This window comes from Rhipicephalus microplus, chromosome 6 (assembly GCF_043290135.1).
Source record: "Rhipicephalus microplus isolate Deutch F79 chromosome 6, USDA_Rmic, whole genome shotgun sequence".
NCBI lineage: Eukaryota > Metazoa > Arthropoda > Arachnida > Ixodida > Ixodidae > Rhipicephalus > Rhipicephalus microplus.
In genome coordinates this window covers 6,196,967-6,219,435 of record NC_134705.1, presented here as the reverse complement: position 1 = coordinate 6,219,435, position 22,469 = coordinate 6,196,967, and the positions used below count along the sequence as shown (strand labels likewise).

Genomic DNA, 22,469 nt, shown 5'->3' with positions numbered 1-22,469 from the left:
CAGCCTCCAAGTGCGCTCATTTTCCTTGGAAGATCCTGCCGAACGTATTGCAAAAATTATCCCTCAAGGTGATGTTTAGTTTAGAAGGCACATGTCAAAAAGTTCGAGTGCGGATAGGGGTGTGAAAAATACGAAGTTGCTGTTCAAATTCCCCTTTGCTTTAATGTTTTTCACTCACCAAAACCGTACTGCAATAGCTGATGCAATAAAGCATCGCTAACAGAATAAAACAAGATTTTGTGACGCCCCGGCGGGGTGTTCTAATGGCTAAGGTACTCGGCCGCTGACTTGCAAGTTGACTCATTGCAGCTATTCAACACGATGAATTCGTTGCTGCGTTTGTCTTTGTTCACAGAGTGCCAAAGTGCGGATGTTGCTCGCAGTGACTTCATCGTTAAATGAAAATTGCTGTGCGAAATTGTTTGTCTAATTAATCAACCCTATAAGTGAATAGGGCATAAATGATTCTCAGCCCACGTAGGATCGTAATACTATTCTCACAGAACATTGTTTAGAACTATTACTAGTGGCGAATCGCAGGGGTGATTATGAAAGAGTTCCTGTAGTCACTCCTTTCCTCTCCGGCAAGTTAAGAGGGAACGAAGTTTCGTCGCTCGCAGAAACGGTATGTGCCATGCTCCCCTTGTCACTGATGTTTCATAGCAATGCACAACTTCTGTGTCACGGGGAAGTCTGCATGGGATTGTGTAAACAGCCTGATAGCTTGTCTTTGACTTTTGGTCTTGTCTTGTCCACATTAGAGCGGCATTTTGTGGCTACACTTTAATAAAAATAATCGTGAAAAACTTGCTGCTGTTTTACCCCAAGCGATGCCCAACTTCATTTTGTCTGCTGAAAATTTGTTGCAAAGCACAATTTTTCCAGCTCTTTACCTGCTCCTGAACACAGTTTTTTTAGCTACAAATGTGCTACAAAAAGGCTTTTCTCCTGCTTTAAATTTGCTCTGAGACTGGCGGGATTACCGCTATTACATTTACCATCATGGCTATGAGCAGTGCTGCTTGGCTGTCCCAGTATTATGCAGCACAAATAACCAAGACAGTGGATGAGATAGTGTCCACTGCCATAGCTCAGTCGATGGAGCATCACATGCATTATGAAAAGGCATTGGTTAGAGTTTTTTTACCTACATTTGGTTCTTCATTGCCACACTTCAAATGAAAACTATAACATTTATCTTTCCTTCATTAGTATCTCTTTTGTTCAGTAAAAATAAAAGTGGGCCTCTTGACTCCTCCATTTAACAGCTGAAAGAGAAACGTAATTATTTCTTTGATAGGAGAATTGCTGGTAAAGTGCAAAGGATGTAGCAGTTAAGTAGCTGGAAAGGAGCTCTGACACGAATTTGAAATACTTTGGGATGCTTGCTCTAAATAACAACACAGCATTCAAGAACCCTAAAAAGTGTACTGTAGTGCCTGGGTATGCATCGCATGTATTGTTAATACCACTACCTACTTAAAGGAGGAAGCGAGACCAGAAATGTTATTTTTGGATTTTTCTGGCACTGATACACCACCTTGCCATTTTTTATACATCTTAAATCATTATTTTAGCCGTGACAACAATTTGTGTGACATTGGCAACCTAAATTATTAGCAATAGAGGCGTAAAAAAATGGGCTTTTTTAGCACTGCACACGCTATTGCCATTCTACACTTCTGTAGCACAGTCAGTTGGGCGAGTTGGTGTGGGTTCATTGTTGTAAACGGCGCAAAAAGCACGAGACAAAAACGAAAACAAAAACACACAGGCGCAAGCACTCGTATCTGTGTGTTTTTGTCTTCATTTGTGTCTCACGTTTTTTGTGCCGTTCATGACAGTCAATTTGGTTGTATTCGAAAGAGTCGCGCTTTTCCTTGAATATCGTGCCACACTTGTCCGCGCCAAAAAAAGGTCCCACCACCTATTGCCACAGTGAGCACATGAGACAGAATTAGACAGTCTATTGCAGAGCACACAAAGCGGCAAGTTCTCCTTGCTGTCGTTGCACTGTGTTTCGGTCTCTTTGATTTTCGTTTGTAAGGTTTCAATTTGCACAATCTAAGAAGAAATTGAAACAGCCATTTTTTTTATTCTCCACAACAAAGACTGTACGTTGCTGTGTCGTACTGGCTGGGCACCAAGCAAGCTAGGCGAAGTGCCCGCAGCCACTAAGAGTAAACTAGGCCTGCGCTCTCAGCCTTATTTTGAAACTTTGTGGTAGGAGAAGCCATATCAAAAGTTCTGCGGCACTCATTAATTGAAAAGAAATGCAAAAAAGAACAGAGAAATGTGAGATCCTGGCTCAATCGCATCAGCAGCATAGCCAGTGCAAGATGGCATGGCTACGAAATTCAATCCATCGGTCAAAAGGCCAAGTTCGCCACCTGTTCTGGCTGCTGTCTGGTTGACGTCGTTAGGCGGAAATGTTGCAGGCCCGTGTACTCAGATTTGGGTGCACGTTAAAGAACCCCAGGTGGTCTAAATTTCCGGAACCCTCCACTACGGCGTCTCTCATAATCATGTAGTGGTTTTGGGACGTTAAACCCCACATATCAATCGGTTGACGTCGTTGATAGGCAACATGGTACAAGAATCAGCACAAAATTTTTTACTGGCATCGATTTTGTGTGCGCAACAGACTGACAATAAGAAGTGCTATAAGAAGTCCTGCTTATCGGCAACTTCTGCTAGCGAGCACGAGCTGTGCACCAACTTTGTTCGTCGACTTCTCTGCAGTCAACAAGCTGCGCGAAAGGACTAAGTGCCGGACATGCAATGGGGTTGTTTATAAAGCATCCGACGTATGCAATCTTATCAATGCCATCACTGCAACGTCACGTGCGTTAAGTATAAAAACAAGCTGCTCAATAAACTGTCCTTCTTGTTGTGTTATCTGGCTTCCATGTTGTATTTCGATAGCGGCATAACATTGCCGTAAGCGAACTGCGCAAACATGAATGCTGGGCTGCCGCCAGAATTTGGAGGTGCGGATGGTACCTGGCCGATGTATCGTGTTTGCCTGGAGGCTTACCTTGAAGCACATAACATCGCAGATAAAGCGAAGGAACGAGCTCTTCTAGTATCGTCGCTCACGGCAGTGGAAGCGGTGCAGAGGCGTTGTCGCTCAAAGAAAGTCAACGAGCTCAGCTACGATGACGTCGTCGGGCATTTGGAAGAACATTACACACCTCAAGTCAACGAGACAGCTGCAAGCTATGCATTCTTCATGGAAGCACAAAAAGTCGGTGAGACTTTTCAGAGTTTTATTGCCGAAATCAGACGGCTGGCGGAGAAGTGCAATTTTGGGACATTGTTGGAGTGAATGCTGAGAGACCGAATTGTGTGTGGCGTGCACGATGAAGACGTTAAAGGACATTTATTGACACAACGGAAGCTCAGGCTACTAGAACAGGCAGAATGCTTTGCATTTCAGCACAGGAAGCCGCTGAGAACACCCGAATGATGCACTCTTCGGAGCAAGGTGCCGTAAATTTTGCGCAACAACAAAACCGGACTGGTCAATTTCGCACAAGAGTGGAAGCTTGGGCTAGTTGGTGCGTATTCATATTTGCAAGGTGTTTCAGCGTGCGAACAAAGGAAAAAAGGACAGGGTAGACAGAAAGAGCGCTGACTTCCAACTAACTTTATTTCGCAGAGTGGCAAGAATTTATACGTCTAAAAAGGAAGATTACAGAGCATAAATGTAAAAAACCAGCCCAATCTACACACCAGTAACAGCACGTGTGACAGGTCCTCTAATGCCTTAAAGCCCAGCCAGGTAATCGCGTTCAGCCTGGGATAAAGCAACCGATGAAGTGCTTACGCATTTATTTCCTAGCACGTGTATTCTTTCTGCTTCGATAATTTCTCGGGTAAGTTGCTCCCTGTGCCTTGCCAATATAGAGCACTGATCAAAGAGGGGGGTGCACCCACAATCTCGGCAATGAATGCCAAGATGCCCTTGTACCACATTGTGCACATTGTTTCTGTGTTCTCGCAGGCGGTCGTTTATGCACCTGCCGGTTTGGCCGACATAGACGCACCCACACGTCAGTGGAATTAAGTATACGACTCCCACTGCGCATGGGACGTAGCATGTCCTGTGCGCGACAGAGCACGCGGCAGAAGTTGCGCGAGGTGTATTTACACGTTTGCAAAGCTTCTGCAATTTTTCAGGTGCTGAAAAAACAACAAGAACGTTGGCGTCTCGAGCAATCTTTTTCAGCCTGTGTGAGATGTCGTGCACGTACGGTAGTACGACAGGCCGGCTCTTACTGACGCTGTTGCGCTTATCTGGTTTGTTGCCTCGCTTCACGACAGTGACCAGCTTTTCCGCCACTGAAACTAGAACATGTGCGGGGTAACCGGCTTTGCTGAGGCGCTCCACTTGTAGAGCAAAGCTGCGGTGTACCATGTGGGGGCAAGACTTCTTTAAGGCGTTGGCAAGGCAGAGGTTAGCAATGCCCCGCTTGACCAATTTTGAGTGAGCTGAGCCGAAAGGCAGAAGTGGCTTGCCGCTTCTTGGTTCCAAGATTCTACGCTCAGAATGGCTTCGGCAAGCACGCCTGTACCGTCAAGCCCTGCAACTACGAATCCTAGGGAACGAACGCACAGCAGTTAAACAAAAGAAGTGTCGTGAACTCTCAAGCCTCGTTGACCGAAACGTCGAGTTCATGTGGCGTCAGACGCTCAGTTACCTGCGGGCCATCACACCAAGGAAGTCTCCAGCTGCTAGGGACCTTGTGCATGTTCTCGGGGATGCTTTTCTTCCCGACAACGTTAAGCACACCCTATGCCTCGGACCAAAGTACGCAGTGGCACCTTCAAGAACACCACACGAGCTCCTCACTCTAGTCAGGCAAGTCGCTCGTCGTGCTCCTGACTCTGAATGTGATAGATGTGTTGCCCAAGGCGTGCAGGTGCTATCGAGATGTAAGTCCTCGAACAAAGTTGTTAATACAGGAGGCACTGTCGCGTACCTAAAGGCACATTCCTTGTCACTTCTGCAGGCTGACAAGGAGGGTGGTTTTGCGGTTCTTCCTCGTTCAATGTTTAAGGTGAAGGCCACACAGGCAATGCAGTCTCTTTTCAACGACTGTGATAAAATTTGTCTAAATAAGCTTAAGAAGCGTGCGAAAACTCTTGCCGGGGATCTGGGGCTTCAGAAGCTTTCAAAGGCAATAGATAGCTGCAAAAAGCTTAGCCTTGACTTGTTTTTTTCTGCGAAAACGCACAAAATTGACTGCCCTTTGCGGGTCATTGTAACAGAAAGGGGGACCTGGCAAAAGTCGGTAGCACTTTTCTTGCAAGAAAAGCTAAAAAACTTAACAATAGACGACCCTTTTTTGGTAAAAAACTCTGACGCTGTTATTGACATTATTAGGCGAACTAACACAGGACTCCAGGCAATGTCTGTGGATATTAAGGACTTGTATTACTCTTTGCCGCACGATCAACTACTAAAATGTGTAGAGGAATCCATAGACAACTTCGGATCATCAGCGTTCCAAACGCGCACTGGAATTCATAATAGCAGACTATTAGAGTTACTCAGCTTCTACTTGAAGGCCACTTTTGTATCTTGGGATGAAAAAAACTACTTACAAAAAAGTGGAGTATGTATTGGTTCATGCTTGGCACCCATTCTCAGTGACATATTTCTAGCACATCAGGATCGTGTCTTGTCAAACAAACTTGATGACTCTGTGGTTTTTAAAGTCTGCCGTTTTGTTGATGATTATTTAGTGTTGTTTAAATGTGACAGTCAAAATTTTCAGACCATTTCCTCTGACGTGTTGACTGTTTTCCGAGAGTGCCTGAAACCATTAGTTTTAACGTATGAATCACCCACTGATAACAACCTGAAATTTCTAGATTTGAAGCTTTTGCTAGAACCCCGACATGTTTGCTGGATGTATGAACCAAGAAGCGGCAAGCCACTTCTGCCTTTCGGCTCAGCTCACTCAAAATTGGTCAAGCGGGGCATTGCTAACCTCTGCCTTGCCAACGCCTTAAAGAAGTCTTGCCCCCACATGGTACACCGCAGCTTTGCTCTACAAGTGGAGCGCCTCAGCAAAGCCGGTTACCCCGCACACGTTCTAGTTTCAGTGGCGGAAAAGCTGGTCACTGTCGTGAAGCGAGGCAACAAACCAGATAAGCGCAACAGCGTCAGTAAGAGCCGGCCTGTCGTACTACCGTACGTGCACGACATCTCACACAGGCTGAAAAAGATTGCTCGAGACGCCAACGTTCTTGTTGTTTTTTCAGCACCTGAAAAATTGCAGAAGCCTTGCAAACGTGTAAATACACCTCGCGCAACTTCTGCCGCGTGCTCTGTCGCGCACAGGACATGCTACGTCCCATGCGCAGTGGGAGTCGTATACTTAATTCCACTGACGTGTGGGTGCGTCTATGTCGGCCAAACCGGCAGGTGCATAAACGACCGCCTGCGAGAACACAGAAACAATGTGCACAATGTGGTACAAGGGCATCTTGGCATTCATTGCCGAGATTGTGGGTGCACCCCCCTCTTTGATCAGTGCTCTATATTGGCAAGGCACAGGGAGCAACTTACCCGAGAAATTATCGAAGCAGAAAGAATACACGTGCTAGGAAATAAATGCGTAAGCACTTCATCGGTTGCTTTATCCCAGGCTGAACGCGATTACCTGGCTGGGCTTTAAGGCATTAGAGGACCTGTCACACGTGCTGTTACTGGTGTGTAGATTGGGCTGGTTTTTTACATTTATGCTCTGTAATCTTCCTTTTTAGACGTATAAATTCTTGCCACTCTGCGAAATAAAGTTAGTTGGAAGTCAGCGCTCTTTCTGTCTACCCTGTCCTTTTTTCCTTTGTTCGCGCGCTGAAACACCTTGCAAATATGGTCAATTTCGGCCAAAGCCAGATACGCATTGCCAATGTGGACGGTTTGGCAGCGAAAAACATGCCAACGATGAATACAAACACCTGCGTACGTTGTGCCACAGGTGCGGAAAATGAGGCCACCTGAGCTGAATATGTCAGTCAGCAAGATCTAATCACTGACAACAGCGACCACACGCGGATGCTGGGGCGTACGCAGTGACAGCCGAAGACTGCACGACCTCAAACGATAGCGAAGCCGTCCTTCTCCAAAAAGCTAGTATCCGAAAGGTGAAACCTATTTATAGAGCCGTCAGCTGAAATAACGTTCCTTTAACAATGTTGGTGGACACCAGATTACCTGTAAGCATAATTTCAGCAGCAGTGTTTCGTTAGTGCGAAATGAAGTGGCCGCCATTGTGAAAAATGCAGCTAAAACTGTTCTGTCTCTTGAGTGAACTTGCCGTGCTGGGACAACTAAGCATGACGGCCAGATGCTATGGGAAGGATATGCAAGGCACGATGATAGTAGTCAACAGCTCTAGACAGTCGTTGTGTTGCCGAAATACCATAAAGCCTTTAAACAAAATTGGAGTTTTCATGCTGAAAAACATTGTCGCAAGCATGCAACCTACGAAGTTCGATCGAGCTGTTATAACGTGAGAAACCGACAGCATTCCAAGAACAAATGATAAGTTTATTACAGAACACACAAGTATATATAAGCAGAGAACCACCTGAGAGGCCGCACAGCAATGCCAGTACTGGATGCCCAGGTGATATGTGACGTCATGCCACAACACTCCATCCCTCATGGATTACTTTCGAAAGTCACTCGGCTGGTATCTGTCCGGGCCACGTTGCATACGTTCACTACGCTGCAGGGTTGTAGGTCTGGCTACCGATGGCGCACCTGGAGCGCCAAGATAGTCCAATGAGCCGGAGGCAGCGGTTTCGGCCGTGGGCGATGTAGTTGCTGGCAGGGGAACTGTGGCAGATTCTGTCATGCGTGGACCTCCGAGAAGCAACCCGATGGCAGGCCCACACTGCTTGGGAACTATCGGAGGGGTGGCGTCCTGGGAGGGTTGAACAGTTTGCGTAGTGGGCTGTGATGGGGTCAGCATGCGTAAGCCGCAGCAGCGTCTGCGATACTTTCACCAAATAGGTTACGGGACTAACAACCTGTGTCACGACATCATCGTCCGACGACACCGTCTCACCTCGCACCGTCTTCACCCACACAGCGTCTTCCACAGCAAAACATCGAGAAACCCCGCGTGACATGTCGTTTTACAGTTTCGTACATTGCTGCTGCTCATACATCGAGAGCTCAAAATCTGGCTTTAGCAAGGAAAGCTTTACCCTTGGCCGTCTTTTCAAAAATAGTTCTGCCGGGGTCTGGCCAGGGGTACTGTGAGGAGTGTTCCTACAGCTCATTAGATAGCTGTCCAAACATTCCAATAATGCGTGTTTCTGGTCGCTAACCTTGTCTTGTAAGACATGCTCTGACAGGGCTTGTTTGGTCGTCTGAACCAGACGTCCGGCCGCTCCGTTAGAGGCCGCATGGTACAGTGGCGTCTTGATGCGCTTTACCCCGTTCAATGTCAGAAAATCCCCGAACTCTTCTTAAATGAATTGGGGTTCGTTATCACTCAGCGATACCTCTGGCAGACCATACGCGGCAAACACGCTACGTAGCTTTTCAATAGTTTGCAGTAGCGGGGGACCTCGATCTATTTAGAGAAAGCATCGACGAGGACTAGGAAAGCCTGCGAACCCTTTACAGCATAGTCCATGTGCACGCTTTCCCAGGGCTTCGTGGGATAATTCCATGGCTGCAAAGGAGCCGCTTTTTGGACGGCCTGGCACACGCGACATTGTCGGACATAGTTCTCAACAGAAAGGTCGAGACCAGGCCACCACACATAGCTTCTTGCTAACGCTTTAATGCGGCCTGATCCCGGGTGATCCTCATGCAACATCTGCAAGACCTGTGGCTGGAGCTTATCTGAAGTGATTACTCTTGATCCCCAAGAGTGTTATGCAGTGTTTCTCTAGTGATAGCTCGTCGCGCTACGAATGAAATGGTCTAAATGCTTCGGAGCACTCCGAGGGCTATCCATTAAATATGAAGTGCGTCACGCGAGATAGAGTGGGGTTACGTAATGTAGCTCTCGCCACCTTATTTGAACTGAGGGGCAAGCTGTCAAAGAGCAAGAGACACTCGGAAGGCTTGTCAACAGCCACAATAGGCCGTGGAAGCGGAGACAGAGCATCAGCCACCTCAAAATTATTTTCTTTTCAGTATTTTAGTTTATAATTGTACGCTCCCAGCGTAATTGCCCATCTTTGCATTCGCGCGGCGGCAAGTGCCGGCACAGGCTTGTCTTGACCCAAAATTTCGAGAAGTAGCTGATAATCTGTATAAAGAGTGAACTCTCGTCCATACAAGTAGCGATGAAATTTTTTCAACCCAAACATCAGTGCTAATGCTTCCCACTCGCCCTGAGCGTAATTTTTCTAGGCTGATGTAAGTGTTCTTGATGCAAACGCCACTGGCCTCTCGTGCCCACCTGGGGTCACATGAAAAATAACAGCCCCCAACCCATACGAGGAAGCGTCACATGACAGAGCAATCGGTTTCACGACATCGTAAAAAGTGAGCACATTACTCTTCACAAGCAACCGTTTCGTTGAAGCAAAAGCTTCGCCGCACTCCCATGTCCACGTCCACCTTTCGCCCTTGCGCAACAAACGGTACAGGGGCTCTGCCACGCAGGCAAGGTTATTTAAGAAATTTGCGTAAAATGTTAGCATGTCTAGATAAATCTTCAGCTCCGTTTGGCACGTAGGCACGGGCGTTTCTATGATCGCCATTATTTTTTCCTCTGTAGAATAGATACCCTCAGCGCACACTGTGGGTCCGAGATACATCACAGTGCTCTGGAAAAAAAAAAGTCACTTTTCCTCTTTCAACGTGACGTTGTAGTCATCAAGTCGATGCAGGACTAGTTCCAGCATCTTTTGACAGTCTGCGACGTCTTTCCCCGACACAATGACGTTATCTATATAACACCCCACGCGTGGTAGACTCTTGAGTACCTCATTCATGAAAGACTGGAAAATGGTGGCCGCGCTGGCTACACCAAATGGTAAGCATTGGAACTCGAACTGCCCCTTGTGCTTATTAATTGTAAGCAGTGGTCGGGACTCAGCTGAAAGCGGAATTCACTGATGTGCGGCTGACGGATCCAGCACACAAAGCACTTTGCCGCCAGCTATTGCAGGGTACATATCTTCTGGTTTGGGCAGTGGGTAGTGGTCGGTTTTTAACAGAGGAATAATTGTGACCTTCAGTCTCCGTACAATCTCAGTGAACCATTTTTCTGTGAATCACGACAAATGGTGTCGCCTAATCGCTCCGATTTACCAGGCAGGCAACCCCGCTTTTCTCTAGCCGTTCTAGCTCACTCTCCACTTTCTCTCAAAGTTCAAGGGGCAGGTTTCGTGCCTTTCCGAAAATGGGTGTACTATTCTGGCTTAGCACTATTCTTGCTTTGTACCCTTTTACTCTGCTGGGTTCCTTGGAAAAGACCTCGGGAAACTTTTCTTTTACCACCTCTACCTTGTTAGAATCACTGAAACTTGAAACGAGCACATTTTTTTCAGTCAAGCTTGAGCCTTTCGAGCCAATTTCGCCCCATCAGCAAGGACAGCTGCTTGCCGTGATCACTTGCAGTAATTGCGGGCAGTCGCTAACACTGGTTTCCCTTCGTGACTGAAATGTCGCGTTGGCCCCTTACGGGAACAGGTTCCCCGGTGTAAGTCTTTAAAGTGACTCGAGATGGCTCGCACTTGACATGAGGAAATGCTTTAAGCCTCACGCTCTCACGAATTAGTGTAACAGCCGCTCCTGTATTAATTTGCATGCAAAGGTTCTGCCCTTCGGCGTTTACCTCCATCTCATACCCAGAACGCACTGTATTATTAACATGGTAAACTTATAATTCAGAGTCACTATCAGCACGGTCAACAATGTTGACAGTCTGAAATTCTTGGTGTTTTCTTGGACACTTCTTCTGCAGGTGACAAATTTGCGAACAATTGTGACATTGGGCATTCTTATACTAGCAAACACTAGCCGCATGCTCCTTGCCGCATCTTTCACTGGCTGGCTTAGATTATTTGAACTTCCGAAGCTTCCTCTTATTTTTACCTCCCGGACATCTTATCACTATGGCATGCACCGCCGCTTCCTTGCCATTGGCATGTAGTAACGCTGTCAATCGTGCGGCCTGCTCTCTATCCAGGGCTATCTTGCATGCCTTCTCGAAGGTTAAATCTTCTTCCGCAAATAATACAACTTGCAAAAAAACTTGTTGGGCTAGTTGGTAAAGCATTTCTAAAAGTTCATTCGAGCGCGAAAATATGACACGATCACTCACACACGCACACACCCATGCATAAAACACACAGAGCGCTGTGTGTATTTGATGCATGGGTGTGTGCGTGTGTGAGTGATCGTGTCGTGTTTTCACGCTCGAATTAACTTTTAGAAATACAACTTGCGTTTCTTCACCTCTTATGCCTGGCACTATTCGGTCCCGCAGCGTGTCTTGTAGAAACTGGCCAAAGTTGCACTTCCTTGCTAAATGTTTCAAGGCAACTATCAAATCCTCGATGCTATCCTGTTCCTATTGTGCTCGCTTGTTAAATTTACAACGTTAGGCAATGACCGAGCACTGTGGACTATCTATAGTGCTTCTTCAACAGCACTGTGACCTCTTCAAAGGTCTTGTCTTCACAGGAACAGCGGGTACTATCAAACTTTTGTGCACCTCGTACATTCGTGATCTTATCACACTCAAGAATACTGCGAGCTTCTTTTTTTTTTGATGTCATTAGCAATGACAAAGTGCTCGAAAAGTTCCAAATAGGATTCAAAATTTGGATCCTTCTAGTTGAACTTGTCTAGCTTTCCTAGTCGCGCTATCATTCAGACAAGGTGCAGTGTACTTATCGGTCAGTTGCTCTTCCGGCGAAGACGTTGATCTTCGGCGAAGTTCGCAGCCGCCGAGTTCCGTCAGTCCAAGCCAGTAACGCCGGTGATATTGTTTTGAGGCCGTCGATTGCCGGTTATCCGCCATACTGCCTTCATACTGAGCTAGAACGGGGGGCGGATCCCATCCTCATCGCCAGTGTTATAACATGAGGAACCAACAGTATTCCAAGAACGAATGATAAGTTTATTACAGAACACACACGTATATATAGGCAGAGAACCACGTGATAGATCGCACAGCAATGCCCGTTCTGGAAGCCCAGGTGCTATGTGACGTCACGCCACAACAGGTGCCAACACGGAACTAGAGACCCTACTTAGCCAATATGCTGACGTTTTTGCTCAAGGTCTTGGATTTTGCAAGGGACCACCGATGACCTTTCGACTAAAAGAAAGCATTTTTCCGTAGTTTTTCAAGGTCCGGACTATACCCTACGGCTTGAGGGACAAGATTTCGGAAGCGCTCGATGAGCTAGTAGCCCAAGACGTCCTCACACCTGTGGAAACTGCCAAGTGGGCAACACTAATCGTACCAGTTTTAAGAAAAAAAAAAGATTAGTTGTTCGGAATCTGCAGAGACTTTCGAATGAATGTCAACACGACCACTGTGAAAGAGCAGTACATGTTGCCACGAGTGGATGACATTTTTGCGTAGCTGGACAGCGGGGAAGTTTTCACGACGTTGGATCTGCATCAAGCCTTCAATCAGCTACCCCTGGACGAAGACGCCCAAAAGATAGCAATTTTGAACGCTCGAAAGGGCCTTTTCTGTTTTATACTGCTGCCTTTTGGCGTAAGCTCTGCACCGGCCATATTTAAGAGATGAATGTGGACGCGCTCCTGAGCGATATTCGAGGGGTACAGGTGTACCTCGATGATATTGTCGCAGTGCAACGCGAACAAAAGATGACAGCAGCTTACGGCAGTGAAAAGAGCGTGTTCAGGATCAGCTGTACAGAAAGACGCCTGCTTCATTGTCCCGAAAAACTGCCTGTCTCACTAGCTGGAATCTACAAAACATTCCAATTGTCGTTCTTTTTCATATACACACGTGTCACTTGCCCCTCCTTATAGGAGCATCGCCCCGATGCTGATTCAGACCCACCGTATTCTTTTTTTAACGTGCAGTCAGTCGCTCACATACGGCTTCATACGCACTAATGCACAAGTTCAGGCTGGTGCTGTTGACGCCTCGGGTAGTGGGGCCTGTCAGAGACGACCTGGTAGGTGACGTCACTTAGCTGGCGCAATACTCGATATGACCCGAAATATCCCCTTAGCAGCTTCTCGGACAGTTCACGTTTTCGTACGGGTGTCCAAACCCACACTCTGTCACCGATTTTGTATGTTACTGTTCTATGGCGAGCATTTTAGCGGCCTGCGTCGTTGGCCGATCCGTAAGCGGGCGAGCTACCTAGCTGCTTCTTCAGCGCGTTCAGTGAACACGACAGCGCCTGTGTCAGAAGCGTCCCATTCATGTGGCGACATCGCATCCAGCATTGTCCATACCTCCTTTCCGTGAACCAAGCTGAATGGAGTCATGCGAGTCGTTTCTTGTTTAGCCATATTGTATGCGAACGTGACATAGGGTAAAATTTCGTCCCAATTCTTATGTTGGATATCCACGTACATCGACAGCATGTCTTCAATTGTGTTGTTGAGGCGCTCCGTTCGTCCATTCATTTGCAGGTGGTACGCAGTGGTCTTACGGTGAGTCGTTCCACTTAGCATCAAGACGTGGTCTAAAAGAGCTGCCGTAAATGCTGTTCCGCGGTCTGTTATCACAATAGTTGGGGCACCATGGTGTAGCACAATATTTTTTATGACAAATCTCGCCACTTCTGCTGCGGTGCTCTTTTGAATAGCTTTTGTTTCAGCATACCTGGTTAGGTAGTCTGTTGCGACTATAACCCAGCGATTCCCTGCAGTAGAAGTAAGAAGGGGTCTCAAAATATCCATTTCTCTCTGGTCGAACGGTGTACGTGGAACCTGAACTGGTTGCAGCTGACCGGCGGGTTTATTTGGAGGTGACTTGCGTCGCTGACAATCGAGGCAAGTGTGAATATAATGCTTGATGGCTGTTGTGATTCGTGGCCAGCAGTATCCCTGCTGTACTCTTGCCAATGTGCGAGTGTAGCCTAAATGGCCAGACGTCGGCTCGTTGTGGCGTGGTTGAAGCACTTCGTTACGAAGAGGTGCAGGAATAACGAGCAAATAGGGAGCTCCGATGGATGAAAAGTTTCTTTTGTAGAGGACGCTATTGCATAAACAAAACGATGATAACGCCCTTGCAAAGACTCTGGGTGCCCTCAAAAAATGTCTGTCCACGTAATTAATCAAATCAAGTGATTGAGACAGGCAGTCGGCGTCCGTGTGTCGCTTCCCAGACTTGTGTATGGTCGTCATATCGAACTCTTGTAACTTTAGACTCTACCGTGCTGATCGGCCGGTTGGATTTCTTAAATTAGTCAACCAACTGAGTGAATTATGGTCACTAATAACTTTGAAGGGGCGGCCATACAAATACGGGTGAAATTTCATAACTGCCTAGACCACGGTGAGGCATTCTTTCTCAGTTGTTGAATAATTGTCCTCAGCACGTGTTGGCATACTGCTTGCGTTGGCTATCACTCATTCCATGTCTTCTTGCCACTGCACAAGCACAACTCTGAGACTTACATTGCTTGTGTCGGTGTGAAGCATTGTTGGGGCTTGTTCGTCGAAGTAGGCAAGCACTGGAGGTGTTGGAAGACGTTGGCGGAGGTCATTAAACGTTGCTTGCTGTTCGTCGTTCCACTCAAAGGTGGCGTCGTCTCTAGTGAGGCGAGTTTACGGCGACACAATCCGTGCGAAGTCGGCGATAAACCGGCGATAGTAAACGCATAGGCCCAGAAAGCGCCTGACAGCTTTCTTATCGGACGCTACTGGGAACTGTGCCACGGCCGCAAGTTTTTCGGGATCAGGCAGAACGCCGGTGCAGCTGACGACATGAAAGAGAAACAGCAGTTCTTAGAACAAAAGTGACATGTCTCTGGTTTCAATGTGAGGCCCGTGGAGCATATGGCTCGTAAAACAACTTCTAGCCTTTTGAGATGCTCGTCAAAGGCTGGGGAAAACACTATGACGTCATCTAAATAAACTAAACAGGTCTTTCATTTTAAGCCTGAAAGTACAGTGTCCATGAGCCTTTGAAAAGTAGCGGGCGCTGAGCACAGACCCAAGAGCAACTTTAAATTCATATAAACTATCCGGCATCACAAAAGCAGTTTTTTTTTCCCGATCTCTTGGGTCTACCTCGATCTGCCAATATCCGCTTCTGAGGTTCATTGAATAAAAGTAGCGAGCGTTTCGAAGCCTATCGAGGGAGTCATCAATATGTGGAAGCGGATACACATCTTTCTTAGTCACTTGATTCAGCTTCCAGTAGTGCACGCTAAAACGCAGGGTACCGTCCTTTTTCTTAACCAGTACTACAGGCGATGCCCACAAGCTCTGTGATGGCTGAATCACATCATCTTCAAGCATTTTAGCGACATGTTGTTATATCACTTCCCATTCCTTTGGAGCCACACGATAAGGATTCTTGTGTATAGGCCTTGCTGGCCCTTGAGAACGTAGTACCGACGTCACAATTAGGTACTGATTCTTCTTGAGGTGCTTCGTCTAGTGCCGATAAACTGCCTTGGATTTCTCCCGTATTGTCAAAGTAAGCGACGGCTGTATCCTTCGGGAGGTGTCGGCGCTCAGCACTGAAGTTAGTGAGCAGCAAGTTTGTGCGTCCTGCAGTGACAGTGACAAGACCTCGGGCAACTGAAATACCGTGGCTAAAGATCAGCGAGCTTATTTGGTCGGCAATACCCTCGCCGTCAAACGGCTCATCCCCTGCCACCGGAACAAGTGTGCACGATCGTGGCGGGACGACGTAAAGACGTAAAGGGTTATCTCTCGGCTCTGAGCGATCGACTAAAGCGGGGTTGTTGTTGCGAAACGTAATGACACTGTCAAGGTACTACAGGCGATGCCCACAAGCTCTGTGATGGCTGAATCAAATCATCTTCAAGCATTTTAGCGACATGTTGCTATATCACTTCCCATTCCTTTGGAGCCACACGATAAGGATTCTTGTGTATAGGCCTTGCTGGCCCTTGAGAACGTAGTACCGACGTCACAATTAGGTACTGATTCTTCTTGAGGTGCTTTGTCTAGTGCCGATAAACTGCCTTGGATTTCTCCAGTATTGTCAAAGTAAGCGACGGCTGTATCCTTCGGGAGGTGTCGGCGCTCAGCACTGAAGTTAGTGAGCAGCAAGTTTGTGCGTCCTGCAGTGACAGTGACAAGACCTCGGGCAACTGAAATACCGTGGCTAAAGATCAGCGAGCTTATTTGGTCGGCAATACCCTCGCCGTCAAACGGCTCATCCCCTGCCACCGGAACAAGTGTGCACGATCGTGGCGGGACGACGTAAAGACGTAAAGGGTTATCTCTCGGCTCTGAGCAATCGACTAAAGCGGGGTTGTTGTTGCGAAACGTAATGACACTGTCAAGGACGTTGATGACGGCGCCATGTTCTCTGAAGAAATTCATTCCGATAATCAGGCCTTTGCAGCATGAAGCGAGAACGACGAACGTCGCCACGAAAGTAGAGCCACCGATGTCGAGCCTTGCTGTGCACATTCCAACAGGCATCAGTAATTGGCCGCCTGCCGTCCTTAGGTGAGGTCCCGTCCACGCTGTATTTACTTTCTTGAGGCGTACGGCAAGGTCATCACTAATAATAGAGAAGTCGGCCCTGGTATCGAAAAGCTCTGACTTGCTGTCCGTCCACAAGAACGGTAAGGCCTGAGGTCACAGTTTCGTCGGTATTACATCTTGTCGGCTTTACAGCGTCCTGACGTGGGAGTAATGGGGGCTTTTTTCTTTGTCTTGACAGCCTGCAACCTTACCCCCTGAGGTCGCCGCCTTCAGTTTCCCCAGTGTGGGCTGGTCGACCTCGCTCCTCTGGTGTCGGCAAAAGTGCGGCGCTGCAACGAAGGTGACTAGGCTAGAGAAGGAGAGCGTGGTCGATGTCGGAAGCCCGGCTGGCAATCAGTTATAATTTCGTCATCATTGTTACGGCGGCCGTCGAAGGGGGGTCGAGTCACCAGAGGTCCTTGAGAACCGACATAACCACGGCCGGATACGTAGTCGTTGGCATGTCGACTGTCAAACCATGGCCTGAGAGGGCGAAACAGATCGGCGCGGTACCAGCAATAGCGGGCTACCTGGCCCACACCTCCACAGTTGAAACAGAGTGTACGCCTGTCGACAGTGCGCCAGGTGTCTGTTTGGCGAAGCTGTGGATGCCGTGATGACTCCTCACGTGACGAAGGCCATGGCAGGCCAGAAGACAAGTGGTCGTATGGTGGCTAGATGGGTGGGTGCCACGATGTCTTTCCTTGTGGTGGTGACCAAGGAACGGTTGCAAGTGGCAGGTAGTACCGTAAAAACCCGCGTATAGCCCGGAGTTTTTTTCTAAAGTTTAGGGTGCGAAGCTTCAGCCCCGTACTATATGCGCATCCCAAAAAAGTTTCGGCCCGAATTCAGTTTTGGTTTCGGCATTGGTTGGTGCTATTATCATTATCAGGTGTCTGCGCACTTCTACGTTAGGTGGCGTGGTAGCGTGAGCGGCGTTAGTCCTAGAGACCTATAGGTACAGGCGTGCATCAGGCGAGCAACAGTGGCCATTGCATTCACTTGGCGCACATCACGACGGCCACGATTCTACTTCCGTGATTTTAAGCCATGTCGGGACCGCGCAGGCAGTACTCGGCTGCCTTTAAGAGGAAAGTTATTTCCAAACGAAAGACGCTGCCGAAGGGGGAGACGTTCCCAAAAAATGTTGTCGTCCGCTGCCAGGACAAGTGGTGGATGCACGAGTCACTGGTGTTGGACTGGATCAAGTCTGTGTGGTGTCGACGGCCCGGAGCACTGCTGGGGCTCCCATCGATGCTTGTGCTCGACGCGTTTCGGTGTCACCTGGCGGACTCCGTGAAGCGACTCCTGCGCGACTCCCGCAACGAGCTCGTCGTCATCCCGGGCGGGATGACATCCCAGCTACAGCCACTTGATGTGTGCCTTAATAAACCGTTTAAAGACCACATCAGGCGCCTGTATATGGAGGGGAGGAGGTCCGGAGAGCCAGAAGTGACCCCTGCCGGACGGCTGAAACGGGCCTCTCCAGCTCTGCTCTGCTCGTGCATCGCCGAGGCGTGGGCCCGCATTCCCGAGGCGCTCGTTTGCCGTGCCTTCAAGAAGTGCTCCATCTCAAACGCGCTGGATGGCACGGAGGATGAGGTGCTGTGGGAGGACATTTCGAACAAGGGAGATTCGGAAGACAGTGTGTCAGACGAAGACGACGACTAATCGTGCGCGCGCGTGCGTGAGCATGCAAGTGTGTAAGTAAATGCATTTTTTCTGTTTTCCTCGAACAATATTCGCGTGAAAATGTTTTTTCTCGCGTTTGCTATCCCCGAGTTACACCTCGAACTATACGCGGGTCCGAACTATACGCGGGTTTTTACGGTATGAAGGTCGAGCGGGGGGGGGGGGGGGGGGGGGAATTCAAAGAGTAGCGGCGGTACATCATGGGACGTTGCTCGGGGGCAGGATCAGCTGTCGAGAATGCTTGGCGGATTTCGTCGCGGACGACTTGAGCGACAGATGCCGTGGGTGTATCCACTACCGGAGTCCACAACCTCTGCAGTTCTTCACAAACAATCTCTCTAATTATGTCACGCAAAGAGCTATGATTGTCAAACGTCACAGTGGCAGCCTGAATTTGGGGGCTGCTGCACAAGCGGTCATATTGTCGGCAGCATTGGTGAAGTGCCCGCTCGATAGCCGACGCTTCTCTACAGTGCTTGGCGGGTTGCGCAGAAGTCCGGCGAACAGCTGCTCTTTCACGCCACGCATGAGGTAATGCAACTTCCTATCTTCGGTTATCTGTGGGTCAGCCCTCCGAAATAAATGTCTCATGTCTTTGGCGAACATGCTGACCGTTTCATTGGGTTTTCGGACCCTTAGCTCTAGTAGTTTAAGGCGCGGTCATGTCTGTCAACATTGGCAAAGGTTTCAACCATATGCTGGTGAAAGTTGGTCCATGGAGACAGGCTGCCTTCTCTGTTCTCGTACCAAGTACGAGCGCTGTCATCAAGATAGAAGTAGGCCCGGCCAAGCTTTTCCTGAGCAGACCACTCGTTGATATTTGCAACACGGTCATAGTGATCTAACCAGTCTATAATCTTTTGTGTACGCCATCACCAAAGCGTTCAGGCTCCAGCGATTGAAAAAACGTTACCTGGGACGGAGCGGGAGGACTGGTGCCGAGAAGTACAGGCTAGGGGCTGGTGTTAGCCATTTCTGGATGTCTTGTAGAGGGCTTCTGCGAGGGGTTGAACTCTGGAGGAAGACCTCGTAGCCAACGACTGAATCGATGGACAGGGGTTGCAATAGGCACGTTTGGGCTCGATTAACGGCTCTCTCTAGGGGTGTGAAGCATCGGGCAGCGTCGCGGTCCAGCTCCTCCACCAGTGTCGCAGTGCAACACGAACAAAAGATGACAGCAGCTTACGACAGCGAAAACAGCCTGTTCAGGGTCAGCTGTACAACAAGATGCCTGCTTCGTTGTCGTCTTGAAAAACCACCTGTCCCACTAGCTGGAATCTACAAAACATTCCTATCGTCGTTCTTTTTCATATACACACGTGTCAATATTATCAATGCTGAAAATCAAAATGACTCGACACGGCCGCAGAAAGTCCTTCAAAAATTTCGTGAATACGGTCTTCAGTTGCACAAGAAAAAATTCAAGTTTTGGCAAGGCGAGGTCACTTTTCTCAGCCATTGTATCGACACTGAGGGTTTTCGGTCAAAAGACGAGAACATGAAGGCCGTCCGTAAAGCGCCAGAGCCCACTTCGGTGAGTGAGCTGAAAGCATTTATATGTCTTGTGAACTATTACGCAAATTTTTCCCGAACCTGGCAACCATGCTCTTCTTGCCAAAAATGCCAAGTGGCAGTGAAACCAAAAACAAAAGGAATGCTTTCAGAAAGTTAAAAAGACAATGGAGGCCTCTAAGTTTCAAGCACATTTTGACCTTGATAAGTTGTTGAAGGCTGGAGTGTGACGCGTCATCAGTAGGTATAGAAGCTGTTTTGTCCCATCAAATCAGTGGTGTTGATTATCCAATTGGTTTCCGCTCCAGGAAGCTTACAAGGGCAGAATGTAATTGCTCGAAGTTGGGAGAAGAGGCTGTAGCGCTGGTGCTCGGCATTGCACGGTTCAAGGACTACTTGTACAGGCAGGAGTTTGTCTTGGTGGCTGACCACAAACTTCTCGCTGGTTTATTCAAGCCGGAAAAACTGATACCACCGATGGCAGCTGCACAGGTTCAGCGTTGGGCCTTGTTTCTGGCCAACTAAAGCTATATGATGCAGTATCGTAGAGGCAGTGAACATTCGATTGCAGACTTCCTCAGCCGGTTGCCACTGCCGAATACAGAGCCACGAGAGAGTCATGCCAACGAAAGGGAGTACATTTTGTTGGCTCAAGCGATGGAGGAAACGGCAATATGCACCCGAGAGGTGAAACAAACAACCTATCTAGAGCCTACTCTTCAGCAAGTAAACACGGACTTTAGAAGGATGGCCACGGTTCTGACCATAGCATCACGAGCAATACCAGTCGTACATCAGCAGGAGAACAGAACTGATCGTAAAGAAGAATTTGGTGTACTGGTTCATCGCATTGTTTTACCCTTTGGTGTAAGAAGGCGCTCATCAATCCTGCTGCATGAAACTCATCCCGGTATGGTTTCCATGAAGTGCAGGTGAACCGGTGTCGATGCAGTTTTGGAAGAAGTCATTCTTGAAGTGGTGCAATACAAACAAGGGTCAAGGATTGTCATCGTACATTCTGCTCAAGGAAGGCACCGACGACATCTAGACCAGTTAAGGCGCCGAGTGGAATCAATGGACACGGATCTTGACCAGAGAAGCAAGCAAGAGCCAGCCGAAGATACCAGAGAAAGGTTGCAGGACAGCCCGGAAGAAACAGTCTCGGAATCGGCACGCTCACCGCTTTTGTGTAGATAAACCAGGCAACGGAAACCACCGGAAAGCTATGGCTTCTAGAGGAAGGGAGATGAAGCGTCTGACGTATCTAATCTTGTCAATGCCTTCACTGCGACGTCACCTGCATTGAGTTTAAAAACAAGCTGCTCAATCAATCGTCCTTCTTGCTGTGTTTTCCATAAAAAATGTCACAGACAAATCTTCTGGTGCCTTATGTTTATTTGCAAAAGTAAGGCATTTTTATTTTTGTAGCTCTCTTCAAATATACATTGCTTTCTTTGTTAGTTTAAGATTTTCTCTGTTTCAATTTATTGCCATCTGTGATTCTTCTGACAAGCATTGCTGCACTCGATGTTGATCATTTGTATTGCTGAAAAGCTGGATGTTTATAGAGTGCAACAAAATGGCATGTGTTTATGTAGGAAAGTAAATTTTTTTTCAAAGATAAAATAACATATTTTCTCAGTAATTGAGTGGTGAACTTTAATGCTTTATAACCCTTGTTTTAGGAAAGCCAGAGCTATAAAATTTGTTTTTTGTTCTGTTTTCCTACTGTGGCATTTAATTAAGCAGAGTTGTGCAGCCAATTTATTGAAAAGGCAGATAAATAAAATTTCATCCAAATAATAGTTTTTAAAAAGTTTGTTGGAAGCTACTTAGAAACTGAGTTCATATTTGATGTGTGCACACGTACATACACAGTCATCGATGTTTTAATCATCCTAACTTAAACAAAAGATTATTTATGTCAAAGTACCCCTTAAAAAGTCACTTTTGCTTTCAACTGGGCGGCTTCTTCGTCAAAGCAGTGTGTTGTCACAGGAAGACATGGCTTACTCGTGGCAAATCTGCCATATATCTGCTTATGGCGCAGATTAGTGCATCTATTACCTCCTGCGACGCTGACAAGTGATTTCTGTGTGGCTGCATGCAGTGCACAAAACCCAGTGATACTGTGTTGACTCGGGATAATCTCTATTGCGGTCGGGCTGGATTGTTGATACTGGGGGAGGAAAACTATAAATTAAAGAAAATATTCTATACGAGTAGGCAGAGTCCATTGTGTGGAGAAGGTTAAAGGGGCACCCCAAGGAATCAAGAAATGTTCTTTTTGTGATGTCTCAAATTCGTGTCAGTACACTTTAAAGTAGCACATGTAATTTAGCACTTAATGCTTACAATCAAAAGTTGCCTGCACTTTTGCACAAGCTTGCATCGCTGCTTCTGGCTGTTACAGGGCACTCGCATGCTGTGCCATCATTTGCACACTGTTATTAAATATTCAAGGGCTGTTCACGGAGACGTCCTTTTTTTTTTTTGCATATTTCAGAAATTCCAAGCCCGCCATCTGAGCCAGAGATCTGGTAAACCTTCTGTTGTGATCTGGAAGGAGCCTCTCCAGGATTCACTGATCTCAATGTTTGGTCAG

The 22,469-nt window shown here is 47.6% G+C and overlaps 2 protein-coding genes across 12 annotated transcripts in view; one reads left to right on the top strand and one right to left on the bottom strand.

Moving 5' to 3' along the window:
• LOC119167762 (glutaminyl-peptide cyclotransferase) overlaps positions 1 to 22,469 on the bottom strand; it is an 823,023-nt gene that overhangs the window by 168,917 nt on the left and 631,637 nt on the right. The window contains exon 11 of one of the 9 annotated variants that reach the window (XM_075865228.1): positions 7,726 to 7,943. The exons of the other annotated variants lie outside the window; for them this stretch is intronic. Coding sequence (XP_075721343.1) covers positions 7,741 to 7,943 — 203 coding nt within the window. The 3' untranslated portion in view covers positions 7,726 to 7,740. Of the gene's footprint in view, positions 1 to 7,725; positions 7,944 to 22,469 lie in introns of those variants that run through there. 9 annotated transcript variants of the gene reach the window in all.
• Positions 1 to 22,469, top strand: part of LOC119167760 (uncharacterized) — a 310,115-nt gene that overhangs the window by 162,167 nt on the left and 125,479 nt on the right. The gene's annotated exons all lie outside the window — the stretch shown is intronic.